Consider the following 21,459-nt stretch of genomic DNA (forward strand, 5'->3'; position numbering starts at 1 on the left):
AGTGCATGAAGATCAGCTTCAGCTTCAGAAAAAGAAAGAGATTGATCTCAAACCAGATAAGCAACACAACTTCTATGCTAAAGCTAGTGAAATCAAAAGATCTCTTTATTCTCATCAATCGGTTCTCTTATTTATTTTTAAAGAATCTCTTTTGTCTCTAACTGATTGTACACCGGTGTATCCGAGTGAGATGTCAGCTCTTTTACAGGAATACCATGATGTATTTCCAGAAGATAATTCCATAGGTTTGCCACCTATTCGAGGGATTGAGCATCAGATTGATTTTGTTCCAGGAGCTACTCTTCCCAACAGACCAGCATACAGAACTAATCCTGTGGAAACCAAGGAGCTGCAAAGACAGGTTGAGGAACTGATGGAGAAAGGCCATATCCGTGAGAGTATGAGCCCATGTGCTGTACCTGTGCTCCTTGTGCCTAAGAAAGATGGGAGCTGGCGCATGTGTGTTGATTGTAGAGCAATCAACAATATAACAGTGAAGTATCGCCACCCTATTCCTAGATTAGATGATATGCTTGATTAATTGCATGGTTCTAGTGTCTTTTCTAAGATAGATTTGAAGAGTGGATATCATCAAATAAGAATGAAAGAGGGAGATGAGTGGAAAACAGCCTTTAAGACTAAGCATGGGTTGTATGAGTGGTTAGTCATGCCTTTTGGATTAACCAATGCTCCTAGCACGTTTATGAGATTGATGAACCATGTGCTTAGATATTTCATAGGTTTGTTTGTGGTAGTATACTTTGATGATATCCTTGTTTACAGTAAGAACCTAGAAGAGCATATAGATCATCTTAAGTCTGTTCTTGATGTGTTGAGAAAAGAAAAACTGTTTGCTAACCTTAAGAAATGCACTTTTTGTACGGATAACTTGGTCTTCCTAGGCTTTGTTGTGAGTGCAGATGGAGTAAAGGTGGATCAGGAGAAGGTGAGAGCAATTCAAGAATGGCCAATTCCTAAGACCATAAGTGAAGTGAGGAGCTTCCACGGGCTTGCTGGTTTCTACAGGCGATTTGTTAAACACTTTAGCACTATAGCAGCTCCCTTGACTGAAGTGATAAAGAAAGAAGTCGGATTCAAGTGGGGAGAAGCACAAGAGACTGCCTTCCAGTGCCTTAAAGAGAAGCTTACTCACGCCCCTCTTCTTATACTTCCAGATTTTAATAAAACCTTTGAGATTGAATGTGATGCTTCTGGTATTGGAGTGGGTGCTGTTTTGATGCAGGAAAAGAGACCCATAGCTTACTTCAGTGAGAAGCTTGGAGGCGCCACTCTCAACTATGCAACTTATGATAAGGAATTGTATGCCTTGGTGAGAGCTTTGCAGACTTGGCAGCAGTACTTGTGGCCCAAAGAGTTTGTGATACACACTGATCATGAGTCCCTCAAGTACTTGAAAGGACAGAACAAGCTCAGCAAGAGACACGCAAGATGGGTAGAATTCATAGAAACCTTTCCTTATGTCATCAAGTACAAACAAGGTAAAGAAAACATAGTTGCTGATGCACTATCTCGAAGGTATGTTCTCTTAAACACCCTTGATGCTAAGTTGTTAGGTTTTGAGCAGATTAAAGATATGTATGAATCTGATCCAGATTTTAAAGAAGCTTATAGCTCTTGTGAGAAATTTGCTGCTGGACATTACTTTAGACATGATGGCTTCCTCTTTTATGATAATAGACTGTGTGTGCCTAATTGCTCTTTGAGAGATTTGTTTGTTAGGGAATCTCATGGAGGAAGTCTCATGGGTCACTTTGGTATTGCAAAGACTCTTAAAACTTTGCAGGATCATTTCTTTTGGCCTCGGATGAAAAGTGATGTAGAGAAACTATGTGAGAGATGTGCAACTTGCAAGCAAGCTAAGTCTAAGGTTCAGTCTCACGGTTTGTATACTCCTCTCCCTATACCTTATCATCCTTGGAATGACATATCTATGGATTTCATTGTTGGATTGCCTAGAACTAGGACTGGGAAAGATTCTATCTTTGTTGTTGTTGACAGGTTCTCAAAAATGGCACATTTTATAGCATGTCACAAAACTGATGATGCATTACATGTAGCTAATCTGTTCTTTAAGGAGATTGTGCGTTTACATGGCATGCCTAGGACCATAGTTTCTGATAGAGATACTAAGTTTCTTAGTTATTGTGGGAACCGAAATTCGCACTGTCGATTTCCGTTTAAATAAGGAAACTAGGAAAACCCTAATTTCCCAGAGGTCCCGGATCTCTGCGAGAGCCAACGACAAGTGACCGAATATATGCGGAAATCATGAAAAGATAACAAACGAGTTTAGAGAAAACAGTAGATCTTATTTCGAGTCCGCGTAAGACCGTTGCGATCATTACAAGAGATCATGAAAGCTTTGGCCACAAAGGCTGTCAGCGAGTTACTTAGTTCTAGCGGCCTAATAGCTCAAACCTAGTTTAGTCGCAGCTCGATAACGAAAGACGAAATAGATAAAGAAAAGGTTTTTGATTGATTTCGGACTGAACCTTGTTAAAGGCTGCCTACGTACCCCTTTCGAGGATCAAGCCGAACGTAGTTCAATTGATAGAGCTGGACAAGAGATCGAACTGCCTGGGCGAGTTCGTCTAGTAATCGAGTGCCAGTCATAGAAACCGAACTTGTCGAAAATAAGCCTAAAGTTTCTAAGTGCAGAGAATTCCGAATCTAAAAAGCTCTCTCCTCTGCTCCTCGCCTAGGACTCCTTACATACTAGCTCCAAGGTCGGTTTACGCTTTTACTCTTCTGCCCTTAAGCCGTCATAGCATAAAAATGGAGATATTCCATTTTTCCCGATCTTAACAATTATCTTCAAAACTTCCGTATTTATCCGCGGAAACTTGACATTTATCCTTCCTTGTGGGCCAAGCGTAAACTGTGCTATGGTTTACGGGCTTTTGGTTAGGAAAATCGTAGGATGGGCCTCGAGTCGTGTTCTAGGTCTCTTTGGGCCATCTTCCGACTCGACACGTTTACTGCGAGTTTTCCGCGGTTTCTAATCCGCGAAGTTTGATCGACGAATTAAAATATCGGGAAACATGGACTGAGCTTGCTACGGTCTTCGGGAGATAGCATTCGAAGGTTTGACGAGAATGCAAGGATTGGTATCGTATCGATGTTCAGAAAGATTCAATCGCTACACAGCGACCAAACTTTGGCTCGAGCCCGGTCGCTACGTAGCGACCGGGCGGGACGATCGCTCGGTCGCTATGTAGCGACCGAGCTTTGGCTCGAGCTCGGTCGCTACGTAGCGACCGAGCGGGACGATTGCTCGGTCGCTACGTAGCGACCGAGCTTTGGCTCGAGCTCGGTCGCTACGTCGCGACCGATCGGGACGATCGCTCGGTCGCTACGTAGCGACCGAGCTTTGGCTCGAGCTCGGTCGCTACGTAGCGATCGAGCGGGACGATCGCTCGGTCGCTACGTAGCGACCGAGCGGGACGATCGCTCGGTCGCTACGTAACGACCGAGCGGGACGATCGCTCGGTCGCTACGTAGCGACCGAGCTTTGGCTCGAGCTCGGTCGCTACGTAGCGACCGAGCTGTGTGCATGCTTGGTCGCCGCGTATCGATCGAGCTTGGCTTGTCTGCGGTCTGATTTCCATACTCGAGCTTGTCCGCGGCCAATTTGGATACATGTCCGTTGCCTTCGGACAATCGGTATTTAGTGGTTCGATTGAGATTTGGACGATATTTTACTGCAAGGCTCTTCGTAAAGATTTCTTTACGACGATTACTTTTCGTAAAAACGTTTATGCTGATTTTTACGGACTTTCAGACATTGATTCCGTCGTGACCGATTTTGGCCCCAACAGTTAGCCCCCCAGCGCGTTAGAACCATGAGCTTCTAGCGTGAGGTTCTAGCGAGTGGCTTGGCAAGTTAGGCAAGTTAGGTGAGTTAGGCGGAATTAATGGTTGAAAAGGTCTGTGGTAAGTGATCTTTTCGCTCTCCTAAAAGTAGAAAACGCGATAAGATTGGGGCTGCGCCTTATGACGGCTGCCTACGTACCCTTGTTGAAGGTATCAAGCCTTTCGTAGTTCGTCTTTGAGTTAAGGATCTTATGACTAGTTTTCTAGTGAGACCTTTATGATCTAGTTTTTATGTAGCGGTTATAAGGCGTGTTGCTGCCGATGGCATTTTGTATGGATGTAGAAGGAAAACTACGAGTTGTCATCTCGTAATCTAACTCTGTGTGAATTGCTATATCCGTAATCTGTTTCGAGAGTTTTCCGCAGTGTGTAAACTTGCGGGATTTCTGAAGATTCTCGAATATTGGCAAAGAGACAAATTTTGGGATCTCGTATCAGGGTGTTTGATACTTACTATGCCTAGAGATGTTAGAGACCAGTGCGCTGGGTTTAGGGCAAGACCTAGGTTTACTCCTGGTTTTAGAGGGTGCGATGACTAATTCGACTTACGTATCCCGTTTCAGTTTCATCCTGATTCCATACCGATTTAAAGTCCGCGATAGGTTCTCGGCATATACGACTTGTATGGTTGGAATCGAGCATCTCTCCGGAGATCGGAAGTGCTGGACCAAAATTTCGGATTTCTTTTATAGCGCTATTATCCTTGTGTCGGATGTACGAGAGTCATCTCTACGAGATGGCTAAGTCTGTTTAGGACGTTGAGAGTTTGTTGTGATCAGCAACAAACTTAATGGTAAAAAATACCGTTTCGAGTCTTCGCGAAGGATATGTTTTGAGAAGATGTTAGTGCGTATGACTGTCTGGTCTTCCAAGAAAATGTTTTTATCGAGGAAGGAAATTTCGTCGAAGAACGAATCTTCAGGCGTCTGCGACGTCTCGCGATGCTGAAGATTTGTTATTCTTTCGTATGCCGTGTTTCGGGCTTGAAATGTTCGCGGGTTTGTAGATGTTTCGCGATGTTGCAAGGGTTTAGTCTTAGCCCTGCGTTTGAGAAACATTCTGGTTTGACTACAAATGTTCGCAGCCAAAATTGTTGTTCTTGTTTGGATGCTAATAGTTTTATTTGCGATCGAGGAATTATGACTGAGGTGTCATGTAAATTTGTCCATGGGAACAGGCGTTTTCCTTCATAGTGTTTTGTGAAGTGTTGGCCTTCCGAGATCTATTTCGTGGATTCTTTAGGATGTTTCATATAGCTCTAGGAGCTTTGTTCTGAATTTTTCCTTACATGCCGCGTATTACGGTTAAAACGTTGCGGGCTTGGAGGAGCGTATTGAACTTGGTCAATTTTTGAAAAGTTTAGATTTTCCGTTAACCGTTTGGTTGTTAGGACTTAGTTTCGTTACGAAGAATTTATCATATGATTTCCGACTGTGGGCTATACGATAATTTATCATATCACATAACCGATTTTACGAAGGTCGTAACTCAGTGATATGTATACATATGTCAAAGTGGCATTGTTTCTGCGGGTTCTACGAGAAACCTTCCCGTTGTGATTTTTATCTTAGGTGAAAGTTGCTTGGAGTTACCCATGGAGTATTACCGAAGTTTATTTCAATACGATCTAGTCGCGGGACGTTTTTCATAGGTTACGCTTGGACTGTGATTTGGTTGTTTCCACGTTGACGACTTGGGATATGTCGGTTCCGAGGAAATTGCCAGAAATGAATCGGTTTTAAGACGACGTTCATGTCTCTAACTTTTTCTCTTTTTAGGAAGCGAGCTTGATATGCGTGGCGATCGTTTCTCGACTTTCGGAGAGTTTAGATCGGTTTGCAAGATCTGGATGACCAATTATGGAACAATATATCGAGACAGGAAAAAATCGCTTAAAACTTAGTTCGCTAGATTATCCACCTAGGTTTTACGTTCCCTAAAGTTCTATGGCAGCCTCAAAGTAATTTCCTACGAAAATTCCAAGTCTGATTTCAAAAATTTCAAGTCGGAAATACCTTAGTTCTCTCGAAGATGCAGTTTTGTCCCTTCTCAGTTTTGCGTGCTCATTTATGTTTCCTATTCTCGTGTATGTTCGCCATTTCCGATATTGGTGTTTATCCTTTGAAACTTGACATTTATCTTCCGAACTTGACTGTTATCTTCTCCTTAGATAAGACGTCGATTTTTGTAAGAAGGTCCAATGTAATCGTATAGTTAAGGCGGCTAAGGTGTTAAGTTAACCATTGCCGTTTTATACGATTAATCTGAATCCATGCGAGAAAATAGGTCTTTGCGGGTTTTTTTTTTTTTTTTTTTTATATCGTAAAGTCTCAATGGTAACTTCAATCGAGGCGAAACAAGAGACGTTTCGATCGAGATTCGAAAGTGAACGCAAAGATGGAGGTAGGGTGAGCAGAAACAAGCCAAGGAGTTTAAGATGAGGTTTACTTGTTTTTGTCGTAAAATCTCAACGGAAACTCCGATTGAGACGAAACGAAAAGCGTTTCGATGAGAATTCAAAGGAGAACGCAAAGGAGGACCCCTTTGAGGCCTGACAGGTCGCTATAGCGAGTGAGGATGTCATCTCGGTCGCTATAGCGAGTGGAAGGGAGCCGAGACGAGTCCCACTTGTTTTCGTCGTAAAATCTCAACGGAAACTCCGATTGAGACGAAACGAAAAGCATTTCGAAGAGGATTCATAGGAGAACGCAAAGGAAGAACCCTTTGAGGACTTACAGGTCGCTACGTAGCGACTGACAGTCTGACAGGTCGCTACGTAGCGAATGGAAGCAAGCCGAGAAGCGTCCTACTTGTTTTCGTCGTAAAATCTCAACGGAAACTCCGATTGAGACGAAACGAAAAGCGTTTCGATGAGGATTCAAAAGACAACCCAAAGGAGGACCTTTCCGAGGCCTTACAGGTCGCTACGTAGCGACTGACAGTCTGACAGGTCGCTACGTAGCGAGTGGAAGCAAGCCGAGAAGAGTCCTACTTGTTTTCGTCGCAAAATCTAAACGAAAACTCCGATTGAGACGAAACCAAAAGCGTTTCGACGAGGATTCAAAAGACAACCCAAAGGAGGACCTTTCTGAGGCCTTACAGGTCGCTATGTAGCGACTGACAGTCTGACAGGTCGCTACGTAACGAGTGGAAGCAAGCCGAGACGAGTCCCACTTGTTTTCGTCGTGAAATCTCAACGGAAACTCCGATTGAGACGAAACGAAAAGCGTTTCGACGAGGATTCAAAAGAGAACCCAAAGGAGGACCTATCTGAGGCCTTACAGGTCGCTACGTAGCGACTGACAGTCTGACAGGTCGCTAAGTAGCGAGTGGAAGCAAGCCGAGACGAGTCCCACTTGTTTTCGTCGTAAAATCTCAACGGAAACTCCGATTGAGACGAAACGAAAAGCGCTTCGACGAGGATTCAAAAGAGAACCCAAAGGAGGACCTTTCTGAGGCCTTACAGGTCGCTACGTAGCGACTGACAGTCTGACAGGTCGCTACGTAGCGAGTGGAAGCAAGCCGAGAAGAGTCCCACTTGTTTTCGTCGTAAAATCTCAACGGAAACTCCGATTGAGACGAAACGAAAAGCGTTTCGACGAGGATTCAAAAGAGAACCCAAAGGAGGACCTTTCTGAGGCCTTACAGGTCGCTATGTAGCGAGTGGAGAGTTGGCTTGAGCTCGGTCACTACGTAGCGACCGAGCAGTGTGTGTGCTCGGTCGCTACGTAGCGACCGAGCAGCGTGTGTGCTCGGTCTCTACGTAGCGACCGAGCAGCGTGCGTGCTCGGTCGCTACGTAGCGACCGAGCAGCGTGTGTGCTCGGTCGCTACGTAGCGACCAAGCAGCGTGCGTGCTCGGTCGCTACGTAGCGACCGAGCAGCGTGCGTGCTCGGTCGCTACGTAGCGACCGAGCAGCGTGCGTGCTCGGTCGCTACGTAGCGACCGAGCAGCGTGTGTGCTCGGTCGCTACGTAACGACCTAGCAGCGTGTGTGCTCGGTCGCTACGTAGCGACCGAGCAGCGTGTGTGCTCGGTCGCTACGTAGCGACCGAGCAGCGTGTGTGCTCGGTCGCTACGTAGCGACCGAGCAGCGTGTGCGTGCTCGGTCGCTACGTAGCGACCGAGCTGTGTAACTGTTTTGTTGTGTTTCCTTTTTCCGCGATTAACGTAGGGGTTTTTCAGCGGTTTTTTTGGGAGAACAAGTTTTATCCTTCCGAAATGTTTTCGGAAAACGTGTTTTGGTAAAACCCTTACGCATCGAGATTTGTTTACGGGGTTTTGATAAGATTTATCGTTTCCCTTCTTGTTTACAGGGAGAAATCGCGAGCTTGTTTTAGTGCTCTTCCTGTGGCGGAAGGTCGCGACTAAGTTTTCGATTTTATTGAAAACTACGGCGTTTGCGTAAGCGTTGGCCATAGGAGCAGTCAGTGATGCGAGTTTGTCTTTCATATATCCAAACATCGTTTCGATCAAGCGTTTTGTGGCCATGAGTAAGAGTAATCCGTAACCCCCCCTCCTTCTAGCGCTAAACTGTGGGAACCGAAATTCGCACTGTCGATTTCCGTTTAAATAAGGAAACTAGGAAAACCCTAATTTCCCAGAGGTCCCGGATCTCTGCGAGAGCCAACGACAAGTGACCGAATATATGCGGAAATCATGAAAAGATAACAAACGAGTTTAGAGAAAACAGTAGATCTTATTTCGAGTCCGCGTAAGACCGTTGCGATCATTACAAGAGATCATGAAAGCTTTGGCCGCAAAGGCTGTCAGCGAGTTACTTAGTTCTAGCGGCCTAATAGCTCAAACCTAGTTTAGTCGCAGCTCGATAACGAAAGACGAAATAGATAAAGAAAAGGTTTTTGATTGATTTCGGACTGAACCTTGTTAAAGGCTGCCTACGTACCCCTTTCGAGGATCAAGCCGAACGTAGTTCAATTGATAGAGCTGGACAAGAGATCGAACTGCCTGGGCGAGTTCGTCTAGTAATCGAGTGCCAGTCATAGAAACCGAACTTGTCGAAAATAAGCCTAAAGTTTCTAAGTGCAGAGAATTCCGAATCTAAAAAGCTCTCTCCTCTGCTCCTCGCCTAGGACTCCTTATATACTAGCTCCAAGGTCGGTTTACGCTTTTACTCTTCTGCCCTTAAGCCGTCATAGCATAAAAATGGAAATATTCCATTTTTCCCGATCTTCACAATTATCTTCAAAACTTCCGTATTTATCCGCGGAAACTTGACATTTATCCTTCCTTGTGGGCCAAGCGTAAACTATGCTATGGTTTACGGGCTTTTGGTTAGGAAAATCGTAGGATGGGCCTCGAGTCGTGTTCCAGGACTCTTTGGGCCGTCTTCCGACTCGACACGTTTACTGCGAGTTTTCCGCGGTTTCTAATCCGCGAAGTTTGATCGACGAATTAGAATATCGGGAAACATGGACTGAGCTTGCTACGGTCTTCGGGAGATAGCATTCGAAGGTTTGACGAGAATGCAAGGATTGGTATCGTATCGATGTTCAGAAAGATTCAATCGCTACACAGCGACCGAACTTTGGCTCGAGCCCGGTCGCTACGTAGCGACCGAGCGGGGTGAGCGCTCGGTCGCTATGTAGCCACCGAGCTTTGGCTTGAGCTCGGTCGCTACGTAGCGACCGAGCGGGACGATCGCTCGGTTGCTATGTAGCGACCGAGCTTTGGCTCGAGCTCGGTCGCTACGTAGCGACCAAGCGGGACGATCGCTCGGTCGCTACGTAGCGACCGAGCTTTGGCTCGAGCTCGGTCGCTACGTAGCGTCCGAGCGGGACGATCGCTCGGTCGCTACGTAGCGACCGAGCTTTGGCTCGAGCTCGGTCGCTACGTAGCGACCGAGCGGGACGATCGCTCGGTCGCTACGTAGCGACCGAGCTTTGGCTCGAGCTCGGTCGCTACGTAGCGACCGAGCGGGACGATCGCTCGGTCGCTACGTAGCGACCGAGCTTGGCTGAGCTCGGTCGCTACGTAGCGACCGAGCGGGACGATCGCTCGGTCGCTACGTAGCGACCGAGCTTTGGCTCGAGCTCGGTCGCTACGTAGCGACCGAGCGGGACGATCGCTCGGTCGCTATGTAGCGACCGAGCTTGGCTGAGCTCGGTCGCTACGTAGCGACCGAGCTGTGTGCATGCTTGGTCGCCGCGTATCGATCGAGCTTGGCTTGTCTGCGGTCTGATTTCCATACTCGAGCTTGTCCGCGGCCAATTTGGATACATGTCCGTTGCGTTCGGACAATCGGTATTTAGTGGTTCGATTGAGATTTGGACGATATTTTACTGCAAGGCTCTTCGTAAAGATTTCTTTACGAAGATTACTTTTCGTAAAAACGTTTATGCTGATTTTTACGGACTTTCAGACATTGATTCCGTCGTGACCGATTTTGGCCCCAACAGTTATTTTTGGAAAACTCTTTGGTCTAAACTAGGCACTAAGTTGTTGTTCTCCACTACTTGTCATCCGCAAACTGATGGACAGACTGAGGTAGTTAATAGAACTCTAGGAACACTCTTGCGTGCATTCATTAAAAAGAATCTGAAATCTTGGGAAGACTATCTGCCACATTGTGAATTTGCATATAATCATGCTGTGCATTCTGCTTCTAAGTTTTCACCCTTTGAAATTGTTTATGGGTTCAATCCCACCTCTCCTTTGGATTTAATTCCTTTACCTGAGTGTGAAAGGGTCAGTTTGGATGGCAAAAAGAAAGCAGAGATGGTGAAACAACTCCACGAGCAAGCTAGGCTCAACATTGAAGAGAAAACTAAGCAGTATGTCAAGCATGCCAACAAAGGAAGGCGTGAGATGGTCTTTAAGGAGGGTGACAAAGTTTGGGTTCATTTGAGAAAAGAGAGGTTTCCTAATGAGAGGAAGTCAAAGCTTATGCCGAGAATCGATGGACCTTTTGAGATCATAAAGAAGATCAGCAACAATGCCTACAAGATTGATCTCCAAGGTAAGTATGATGTGAGTAATAGCTTCAATGTTACTGACTTGATCCCTTTTATTGGAGATGAACCTGATTTGAGGTCAAATCCTTTTCAAGAGGGAGGGGATGATATGATCATGGACCAGCCAGCTGATGGAGATAGAGATGGAGAGTTTAGAGATGAACCGGCTAAGGAAGATGATGTCTTAACCATTCCTAAAGGTCCCATAACTCGTGCCAGAACCAGGAAACTCAAAGAAGCTATTGGAGGACTAATCAGGAAGTCTTTGGAGCAAGAAAAATGTCTTGGAGGAAGCTTTATACTTCAAGATACACTCATCACTATTCAAGCCATCTTACCATCAAGCTTAGTATCATCTAGGCTAGCAAGCTATGTGTGCTCTTTTCCTATCATTGTTTTTGTCCCATTGGGTTTTGCAATGATAGGTTTTTAACGAGGCCATAGTCTTGCTATCTTATCACCTAGTTGATACTCTCGGACCAAACCACATGAAGAACCTTATGTTATCTTTTATTTCTAAGTACTTATGTCTTTTATTTTCGAAAACTCTATCTAAGTTATGTCTTTGTTTCTACATTAATTGGAGGAGCCTGTTCCTCTAATTTCGAAATGCTTGGAGCCTGTTCCAAGCCTTTCACTATATATATGTGTGAGACGGCAACCCTAGCATCTATCAAGTTTTCTTTCACTTAAACCTTTGTGTTTTCTTCTCCCTTGCTTTCACGAGTTAAGAGAGTGTCTGGTGTGTAGTATCCAGTCTGTTGGTGTATAATATCCAACGTCCAAGGGCTTTAGAAAGGTGTGTCATATCCGATCTAAGCCTAGGAGTATCAAGGAGCCTTTCCGCAGCCTCTTGTGTCACCATTTGATCCACAGCCTTGATAAACTTGAGTCTTTGATTCGTTTATGCAAGGATCTATCCAAACCATCCAGAGAAGAGTCCTAGGATCTCATTACCTTTAGTCTAAACTAAGTGCATACATTTTATACCTGAGAATTGCCTGAATCTAGCTGCTTTCCCAATCTTGAAACCACTTCAATTCAATCTATTGAATCACTATTGTTTTTGATTTATCATTTACTGCTTTTAAAACTATTAAAACCTTTTAGTCTATCTTCATTTCTAATTATTTAAGTCTGTTGAGTAATCCTAGAGTCTCTGTGGATTCTATCCCTAAGTACTACATTTGAACCTCTTTTGATGAGAGTAACACTCTTTAGGGTAATTTGAGTGATATCACAAAGGGAGCAAGATCACGATAGTGGATTGTTCTAGCCGAGTGATCTGAGTTCTAGAGTGCACTTCATCGCACTTGAATAGTTGTTCAGTTCTGCAATCGACATCTGATTTATAACCCTAAGCCAGCTTCATTTAAATCGAATTTGAATCATCTAGGCATTCTTGTTACTTGTGTCACAATTAATTCTTAAAACCCCACTTGTTTTTCAGCTTAATATTGAATTCATAAGAGTAAAGAGTAAACTGGTCCTCTGGATTGAATCTCAAATATTACAATTACCACTGTTAACTTGACAGTAGCAAACATTCATTTTTAGTGTATCAAGTTTTGGCACCGTTGCGACGGGGACTAGGCTTTTACCTTTATTTTTTGGTTTTAATATTTAGTCTGAGATATCTAACTTCCTTTACTTCTTTGTTGGAACAGATGATCCAAGTGCATGACCAGTAGACATACTCGGAGCAATGCACAAGGACCACTACATCAGCTGACCAAGGAAGAACTCGCAAGATTAGAAAGACAGAACCGTCAACAGCCAAGAACAACCGACACCAACATGGGTGATCAAGGCAATATGGATGACCTCACTGCTGCATTGGCACTCAATCATCAACAAATGCAGAATCAACAACAGCAGATGCAGCAAACCATCCAGAATCAGCAACAAGCTGCGGAGGAACAAGCACCCGAGAACGCCGCGCGAGAGGAGCGTGGTGCTCTTATTGGGGAGCGAAACCTTCCGAGGAACTTCGCTACTAACCGCTCTCTCATCAATCCTCCACCCTGTACTCGACAAGATTATAAGATCAAACCTGCACTGATAGGTCTGGTACAGAAGAGCACGTTCAGCGGCCTCACTTCAGACATACCAATGGACCACATAGAGGCCTTTGAGAGGATCTGCAATTTCTCTCGCTCTAATGGTGTGCCACCGGATTATGTCAAATGGACGCTGTTCCCATTCTCTCTCGAAGGGAAAGCTTCTCGCTGGCTGCAATCTCTCCCAACCGGTTCTCTAACCTCATGGGACCAGGTTCGATCAGCATTCCTGAGCCACTTTTACACAAAGTCCAAAACCTCGGCTCTAAGGCATAGAATCTCCAACTTCAAGCAGAAATCTGATGAACCTTTTTATGAAGCTTGGGAAAGGTACAAAAAGTACCAGAGAGAGTGCCCACACCATGGGTTTGATGAAGATTACATATTGGAGGTGTTCTACGATGGAGTGAGCTATGAGTACCAGAACACCCTTGATTCCTCTAGTAACGGAGACTTCATGACTCAAACCACACCTGGTGCGTTCGCGCTGATTGAGAACATGGCTTCAAGTTCACTCAACAAGAACAAGGAGCATGATCGCTCCAAAAGTGTGAACAGTATAGATGACCTAGCGGCGAAGGTGGACCAACTGCTTAAGGGAAACAAGAGCCAAGTTTTCATAATGGAAAAAGTAACTCCTGAGAAGAGTGCAGGCGACAAGGCGTTTGAAGCTGAACAAGCAGGAGACGATCAGCAGGAAGTGAGCTACGTAAATGGGCAAGGGTGGCAGCTGAAGAACTACCACCCAAACCCTAACGTAAGGAACAATCCACAGCTTTTCTGGCCTAAGCAGGACAAACCAGTTGATCCGGCACAGAGCAACCAAGGTCAGTATGCGGGGTATCACAAGAACTATCAACCCCGAACCTATGTTATAAGCCAACCACAGAACAATCAACCTCAGATGTAGAACCACCAGAACACTTAGGCCGCTACTTTCACCCATGTCGCTGTTCCGCGAGATGAAACTAAAACTATGTTGCAGCAGCTCCTCCAAGGAGAACAACTCCAAGGGAAAGCTTTGAACCAGGTTACTACCAAGATCAATACCAGAATGAACCATATGTTCGGAGATTTGAGCACCAAGTACAATAATGTCGCGAGCCATATGAGACAGATGGACATTCAGATAGCTCAGACTGTTGAGAGTGTCAAGAGGCAGCAAGGTACTCTACCTGGTAAAACAGAGAAAAACCCTAAGGAGTGCAATGCGGTTCAGCTAAGGAGCGGGAAGCAACTTTCCGAGCCAGAGAGGAGGAAGTTCACCACGGCTGAGAAAGGGAAGCAGAAAGAGTCGGAACAACTACCAACCGATCAGGCAGATGAGAGGAATACAGAACCAGCAGTTGAAACAAGTTCGCCAGGGCCAGAACAACCAGCTGAAGCGGTGCGCCCGATCCTTGTGGGAACCGAAATTCGCACTGTCGATTTCCGTTTAAATAAGGAAACTAGGAAAACCCTAATTTCCCAGAGGTCCCAGATCTCTGCGAGTGCCAACGACAAGTGACCAAATATATGCGGAAATTATGAAAAGATAACAAACGAGTTTAGAGAAAACAGTTGATCTTATTTTGAGTCCGCGTAAGAGCGTTGCGATCATTACAAGAGATCATGAAAGCTTTGGCCGCAAAGGCTGTCAGCGAGTTACTTAGTTCTAGCGACCTAATAGCTCAAACCTAGTTGAGTCGCAGCTCGATAACGAAAGACGAAATAGATAAAGAAAAGGTTTTTTGATTGATTTCGGACTGAACCTTGTTAAAGGCTGCCTACGTACCCCTTTTGAGGATCAAGCCGAACGTAGTTCAATTGATAGAGCTGGACAAGAGATCGAACTGCCTGGGCGAGTTCGTCTAGTAATTGAGTGCCAGTCATAGAAACCGAACTTGTCGAGAATAAAGCCTAAAGTTTCTAAGTGCAGAGAATTCCGAATCTAAAGAGAGTTTTTTTATGATCCTCGCCTAGGACTCCTTATATACTAGCTCCAAGGTCGGTTTACGCTTTTACTCTTCTGCCCTTAAGCCGTCATAGCATAAAAATGGAGATATTTCATTTTTCCCGATTTTCACAATTATCTTCAAAACTTCCGTATTTATCCGCGGAAACTTGACATTTATCCTTTCTTGTGGACCAAGCGTAAACCGTGTTGTGGTTTACGGGCTTTTAGTTAAGAAATCGCAGGATGAGCCTCGAGTCGTGTTTTAGGTCCCTTTGGGCCGTCTTCCGACTCGAAGCGTTTACTACGATTTCTTTCGACAAAGAAAGAACTTTCCGTGGTTTCTAATCCGCGAAGTTTGATCAATGATTTAGAATAGCGGAAAACATAGACTGAGCTCGCTACGGTCTTCGGGAGATAACATTCGAAGGTTTGACGAGAATGCATGTACAGGTGTCGTACCGATGTTCGGAAGAGCTAGGTCACTACGCAGCGACGGAACTTTGGCTCGAGCCCAGTCGCTACATAGCGACCGAGCGGAACGAGCGCTCGGTCGCTATGTAGCGACCGATCTTGGCCGACCTCGGTCGCTACGTAGCGACCGAGCAGGACGGACGCTCGGTCGCTACGTAGCGACCGAGCTGTGTGCATGCTTGGTCGCCACGTATTGATCGAGCTTGGCTTGTCCGCGGTCTGATTTCCATACTCGAGCTTGTCCGCGGCCGATTTGGATACATGTCCGTTGCCTTCGGACAATCGGTATTTAGTGGTTCGATTGAGATTTGGACGATATTTTACTGCAAGGCTCTTCGTAAAGATATCTTTACGAAGATTACTTTTCGTAAAAACGTGTATGCTGATTTTTACGGACTTTCAGACATTGATTCCGTCGTGACCGATTTTGACCCCAACAATCCTAGAGGTTGTTCCTCCTCGCGAATACATTCCTAAGGTCCCTTACCCTGTTCCAGCGAAGGCCACTCGTAAGGACATAGAGGAAACGAAGTGCATGAAGATGCTGAGGATCTAGCCGTCCGACTCCCCTTGATGGATGCGATCCAGATGATGCCCTCCATGCGCAGCTTTATGAAGGGATTGATCTGAGGAAAAATATCAGAGGAGAGCGAATTCATGACGGTTTCCAAGGAGTGCAGCGCAGTGCTTCAGAACAGGCAGATAAAGAAGCGAGGAGACCTCGGCAAGTTTGTCCTCTCTATCCAGATTGGGAAGACAGTTTTTGCATGCTCCTTGAAGGGACATAGTTATGCAATTCAAGATGGATGAGTTGCTAAAGAAGCCGATGTTGGATGGGCAGACCTTTGAGGTCGATGAAGGGATTTATCCACTCCAGCCACGAGAAGGAATGATCGAGAGATTCTTACCGAAGACCCACTGGAGCTTGCACTAGTTCGAGCTGATGCCGAGCAGTGTGTAGTGAACATTGATGCAAATGGGTATGCCAAGATGCTTGACTCCGCAAGGAGTATGGGAAGAATGGTAGCGAGTCTAAGTCTGGGGGAGGAGAGCAACAGGGACGAAACCACTCCACCTGGAGCGACCCCTACACCGAACTCGCCTGTTCTCTCGAACCAACCAGAGGACCCCTGAAGCGAGCTTAAAGCTCCCAAGGTTGAGCTAAAACCCTTTCCCAAGGGCTCAGGTACGCTTTCTTAGGTCTGAATTCCACATATCCTGTAATTGTGAATGTTGAGCTAAATAATGTGGAAATGGCATTGCTTTTGTGTGAGCTTAGGAAATATCATAAAGCATTAGGATATTCGCTAGCTGAAATACCTGGCATTTCACCTGATTTATGCATGCATAGAATACACCTAGAAGATGAATCAATGACTTTTGTCGAACATCAGAGGAGGTTAAACCCGAATCTAAAAGATGTCGTTAAGAAAGAGATTATGAAACTTCTTGAAGCAGGTGTAATCTATGCCATATCTAACAGTAAATGGGTCAGCCATGTTCATGTAGTACCCAAGAAAGGTGGGATCACTGTTATCACAAATGAAAAGAATGAATTGATCCCTACTAGGACAGTGACAAGACATCGCATGTGCATTGATTTCAGGAAATTAAATGCAGCAACTAGAAAGGATCACTTCCCACTCCCTTTTATTGATCAAATGCTTGAGAGATTGGCTAACCACCCATATTACTGCTCTTTAGATGGTTATTCAGGTTTCTTTCAAATCCCTATCCATCCAGACGATCAGGAGAAGACGACGTTCACCTGCCCCTACGGAACATACGCTTACAGGAGAATGCCATTCGGCCTGTGCAACGCGCCAGCAACATTTCAGCGTTGCATGATGTCAATCTTTACTGACCTGATCGAAGACATTATGGAAGTTTTCATGGACGATTTCAGCGTCTATGGAAGCTCCTTTAATGTATGTTTTTCAAACTTGTGCAGGGTACTAAAAAGGTGTGAGGAGAAACATCTCGTGCTCAACTGGGAGAAGTGCCACTTCATGGTCACAGACGGGATTGTTCTGGGGCACAAGATCTCCAAGAAAGGAATTGAGGTGGATAAGGCAAAGATCAAGGTGATGATGAGTTTGCAACCACCAACAAATGTGAAAGCCATCAGGAGTTTCTTGAGTCACGCTGGGTTTTACAGACGGTTTATCCAGGACTTCTCAAGGATAGCGAGACCACTCACCAGACTGCTCTGCAAGGAGATCAAGTTCGATTTCGACAGTGAGTGTCTAGCTGCATTCCACACCATCAAAGGAGCTCTAGTCAGCGCACCTGTTGTGCAACCGCCAGACTGGGATCTCCCCTTCGAAATCATGACTAATGCAAGCGACTTTGCAGTTGGAGCAGTACTTGGGCAGCGCAAGGACAAGAAACTTCATGTGATCTATTACGCAAGGAAAACTATGGATGAAGCTCAGTGCAGATACGCTACGACAGAGAAAGAACTTCTGGCTATTGTTTTTGCATTCGAGAAGTATCTAAGGTGATTGTGCACACAAACTATGCTGCTCTTAAGTAACTGCTCACAGAGAAAGATGCGAAACCGAGGTTGTTAAGGTGGATTCTTCTCCTCCAAGAATTCGATCTTGAGATAAAGGATAAGAGAGGAGTCGAGAATGGGGTTGCAGACCACCTGTCCAAAATGAAGATTGATGACGACACAACTCTTGATGAAGAACACCCAGTGGAACACGTCAACGCGATTGGTCTGCGTTCCGCGGAACAACCTCTGCGAATCACATCAGACTGTTCCAGCATCGCGGAACAACCTCTGGGAAGGAGACCCGATTGTTCTCACATCGCGGAACATCCAGTCGCAGTGATCCAAAAGCAGTACTCTCACCTCACGTGGTTTGCTGAAATTGCGAATTTTCTAGCTGCTGATAAGCAACCTCTTAAGTTCACCGAAAATGACAAGAGGAAATTTTTAAGGGAGGCGAGGCATTATGTTTTGGATGAACCGTTCTTGTACAGACATGGCAAGGATGGCTTGTTCAGAAGGTGTGTTCCAGAGGCAGATATTCCCGGAATCCTACATCACTACCATGGTTCATCTTACGCAGGCCACTTCACTACATTCAAAACGGTTTCCAAAATCCTTCAAGCAGGGTTCTGGTGGCCAACAATGTTCAGGGATGCTCACGCCTACATAGCCAGCTGCGATGCATGCCAGCGACTTGGGAACATTCTAGAGGTTGAGGTATTCGACTGTTGGGGAGTCGATTTCATGAGACCATTTCCTCCGTCCTTCTAGAATGAGTACATCCTCGTCGCCGTAGATTATGTATCTAAGTGGGTAGAAGCGATGGCGAGCCCTACTAATGATGCAAAAGTGGCGACTAAGATGTTCAGCTCCATCATCTTTCCGAGATTTGGAGTGCCTCGGGTGGTAATTAGCGATGGTGGAACACACTTCATCAACAAGGCATTTCAGGGCCTCTTGAAGAAGAATGGAGTAAAGCACAAGGTGGCAACTGCTTATCATCCACAGACGAGTGGACAGGTTGAGGTTTCCAACAGGGATATCAAAAGCATCCTCCAGAAAACTGTCAACACTTCACGAAAGGACTGGTCACTTAAGCTGGACGATGCACTATAGGCCTACAGAACAGCCTACAAAACGCCTATAGGGACCACCCCCTATCACCTGGTATATGGTAAGGCATGTCACCTCCCTGTCGAGCTCGAATACAAGGCTGCATGGGCAGTCAAGCTACTGAATTTTGACATCAAGCCAGCAACCGAGAGACGCATGATCCAAATCCATGAGCTGGAGGAGATAAGGCACGTCGCCTATGAAAGCTCCAAAATTTACAAGGAGAAGACCAAGGCCTACCATGACAAGCAAATTATTGCGAGACATTTCGAACCCAACGATAAGGTCTTGCTTTTCAATTCGAGGCTGAGATTGTTCCCAGGAAAGTTGAAGTCTAGGTGGTCGGGGCCCTTCACTGTAAAGGAAGTTCGACCCTACGGAGCTGTTTTGTTACTGGACAGAAAAGGAGACGAGTTCGTAGTGAACGGACAGCGCGTCAAGCATTACCTTGCTGACTCCACCATCGAAGAGGGAGAAGAGATTCCCCTAAGTGATCCCCCATCAGCCTAATCGGCTAATCCAAGTCAAGCTAATGACTTTAACCAAGCGCTTAGTGGGAGGCAACCCACTGGTTAGTACGTACATTGATTTCCATAGTTTATTCTATTTCTTTTCAGATTTATTTTGTAGTTCAAAAACAAGGAAAAAAAATCGGACTCTTCAGTCAGAACAACCAAAGGACTGTTCTTCTGGTAGAACAACCCATTGACTGTTCCATGTAAGTGTTCCCAACCAAAAAAAAAAAAAAAAAAAGAATTTCGGGGGCAGCTAGGGTTTTGCCTATTTAAGGCTTCACCCTTCCACTTTCCCCTTTCACTGCACCGTACACTGACCTTTCCCCCTGCGATTTTTAAGCAACCACCAAATCTTTGATTCTCAACCGTTTTAAGTGGTTTTTGCTTCTCACTCGTTTGAATCTTGAGTTCTCTCTGTCTTTGCAGTTCACTTCACCAGTTTCTAGAGGTACGAGGTTCGACAATCGCCATCCAAATCGCAAAAACTCGGTTTGCAAAGTTCGAGTTCTAACCGCTTCATAGATCGATTCTTGTTGAACTACTTGATTTCGATTTTCCCTTGCGCTGTTAGGGTTGATTTAGAATATGAACTCATTCCTCATTTCACATTTGCGATTTGTGATTGATAGAACTGTTCAGTTTGTGGATAGTTGAATGAAGTCATGGGGTTGAATTTTGATTTGTTGGTTGAAGTAAAAGCGAATTGCGGTTCGCATAAGGAGAGATGGGAATAGTTCGATTCCATTTCTTCTGTGCGACATAATGGAACTAATGCTTATTATTGTTTGCCTTGCAGATGGCAAGAACTAAGCAATCCGCCAAGCGAACGAGAGCTACCTGCAACACGCCACCCCCGCAAGCACAGCAACAAACCTCTGCGACCTACCCATGGCCCCGGGAACAAGAGGGTGAACCGATTGATCTCGACAGCCCATTGCTCTTGGAATTTAAGTGCAAGGGGTGGGATAAGGGAACAGCAGCGTGCTACAACGCCCTCCTCCGGGTTGACATGTTACCCACTCGTTTCTGCCACGCGGAGACTTTGGCTGATCTTGGGATCGACGAGGACGTGTTCGAAATGCTGCACGCCATCGGGATAGCTCCTCTGTGCTATACAACACACGAGCTCTACCCAGACCTTGTTCGCCAAGTGCTCGCCACCGCCATGATCACGTACGAGGATTCCAATGCACCCTCCTACGCCAATTGCTCGTTCTCTTTCATGGCAGATGGAGAGTACTGCTCCTTGTCCCTCGACAAGTTCAATGAGATCTATGAGATAGCCAATGAACCGAAAGGAGTAGCGGTGGCGAAAAAGTTCTCTCCTTCAAACGCCTTTTGGGACTGCATTGCGAACGGGACCTTCACACCCGGAAAGGCTTACCAGTCGCAGATCAGGAACCCAGCGCTTCGGGTCATTGCAAAGATCATCTCAAACCTCCTGTTCGCTAAGGATCTGACCTCCAAGGTCACCAACGGGGAGCTGCAAACCTTGTACGCTGGTATCGAGGATGAAATCCGAGGTTCTGGGTCTGGCATTCCCATCAAAAAGGTCAAGACGAACCCCGGTTTCAACTTCATGACCATGATCTGCGAGAGGCGGCAGTGTCTTATGCATGGTTCGAAAAAGAAGGACAGAAGCAGTAGCTTGCTCACACCTCTCTTCAGACATTTTGGCATTGATCTCAGCAACTACAGCGTCAACAAAGAGGTTCAGTACCTCGACATCAAGTACCTTATGGCCACATCATGCGTGATGAAGAGACCTACAGCTTTTTCGATAAAGCCGGTACCCAGCTGTTCACCAAACTGCCGCACCCCGAGATCACCAGATTCAGCGTGTTCGACAACATACGATTCCTCCCTCCACCCGAGCTCCTTTGCACTGATCCACGTGCTGCAGCACCTGACGCGGACATGGATGACGTTGAGGACATCACCCCAGAAGCTGAACCATCATACGACCTCGGAGAGCTGGCTGATGTAACCGATGATCA

At 45.7% G+C, this 21,459-nt stretch overlaps 1 protein-coding gene and 1 non-coding gene across 2 annotated transcripts; one reads left to right on the forward strand and one right to left on the reverse strand.

Annotated features, from left to right (window-relative positions):
- Positions 1 to 13,189: 13,189 nt before the first annotated feature.
- On the reverse strand, positions 13,190 to 13,296 carry LOC125607732. Its single transcript, XR_007338802.1, has one exon. It is a non-coding gene; the product is annotated as a small nucleolar RNA R71 (small nucleolar RNA).
- Positions 13,297 to 18,656: 5,360 nt separating this feature from the next.
- LOC125607260 lies at positions 18,657 to 19,457 on the forward strand. The gene is made up of 2 exons (XM_048777159.1): positions 18,657 to 18,860; positions 18,951 to 19,457. Exons 1-2 carry the CDS (start codon positions 18,657 to 18,659, stop codon positions 19,455 to 19,457), a joined length of 711 nt encoding a protein of 236 aa, XP_048633116.1.
- The last annotated feature ends 2,002 nt before the right edge of the window (positions 19,458 to 21,459 follow it).

The sequence above is a fragment of the Brassica napus genome, chromosome A3 (assembly GCF_020379485.1).
Source record: "Brassica napus cultivar Da-Ae chromosome A3, Da-Ae, whole genome shotgun sequence".
In the NCBI taxonomy this organism is placed as follows: Eukaryota; Viridiplantae; Streptophyta; class Magnoliopsida; order Brassicales; family Brassicaceae; genus Brassica; species Brassica napus.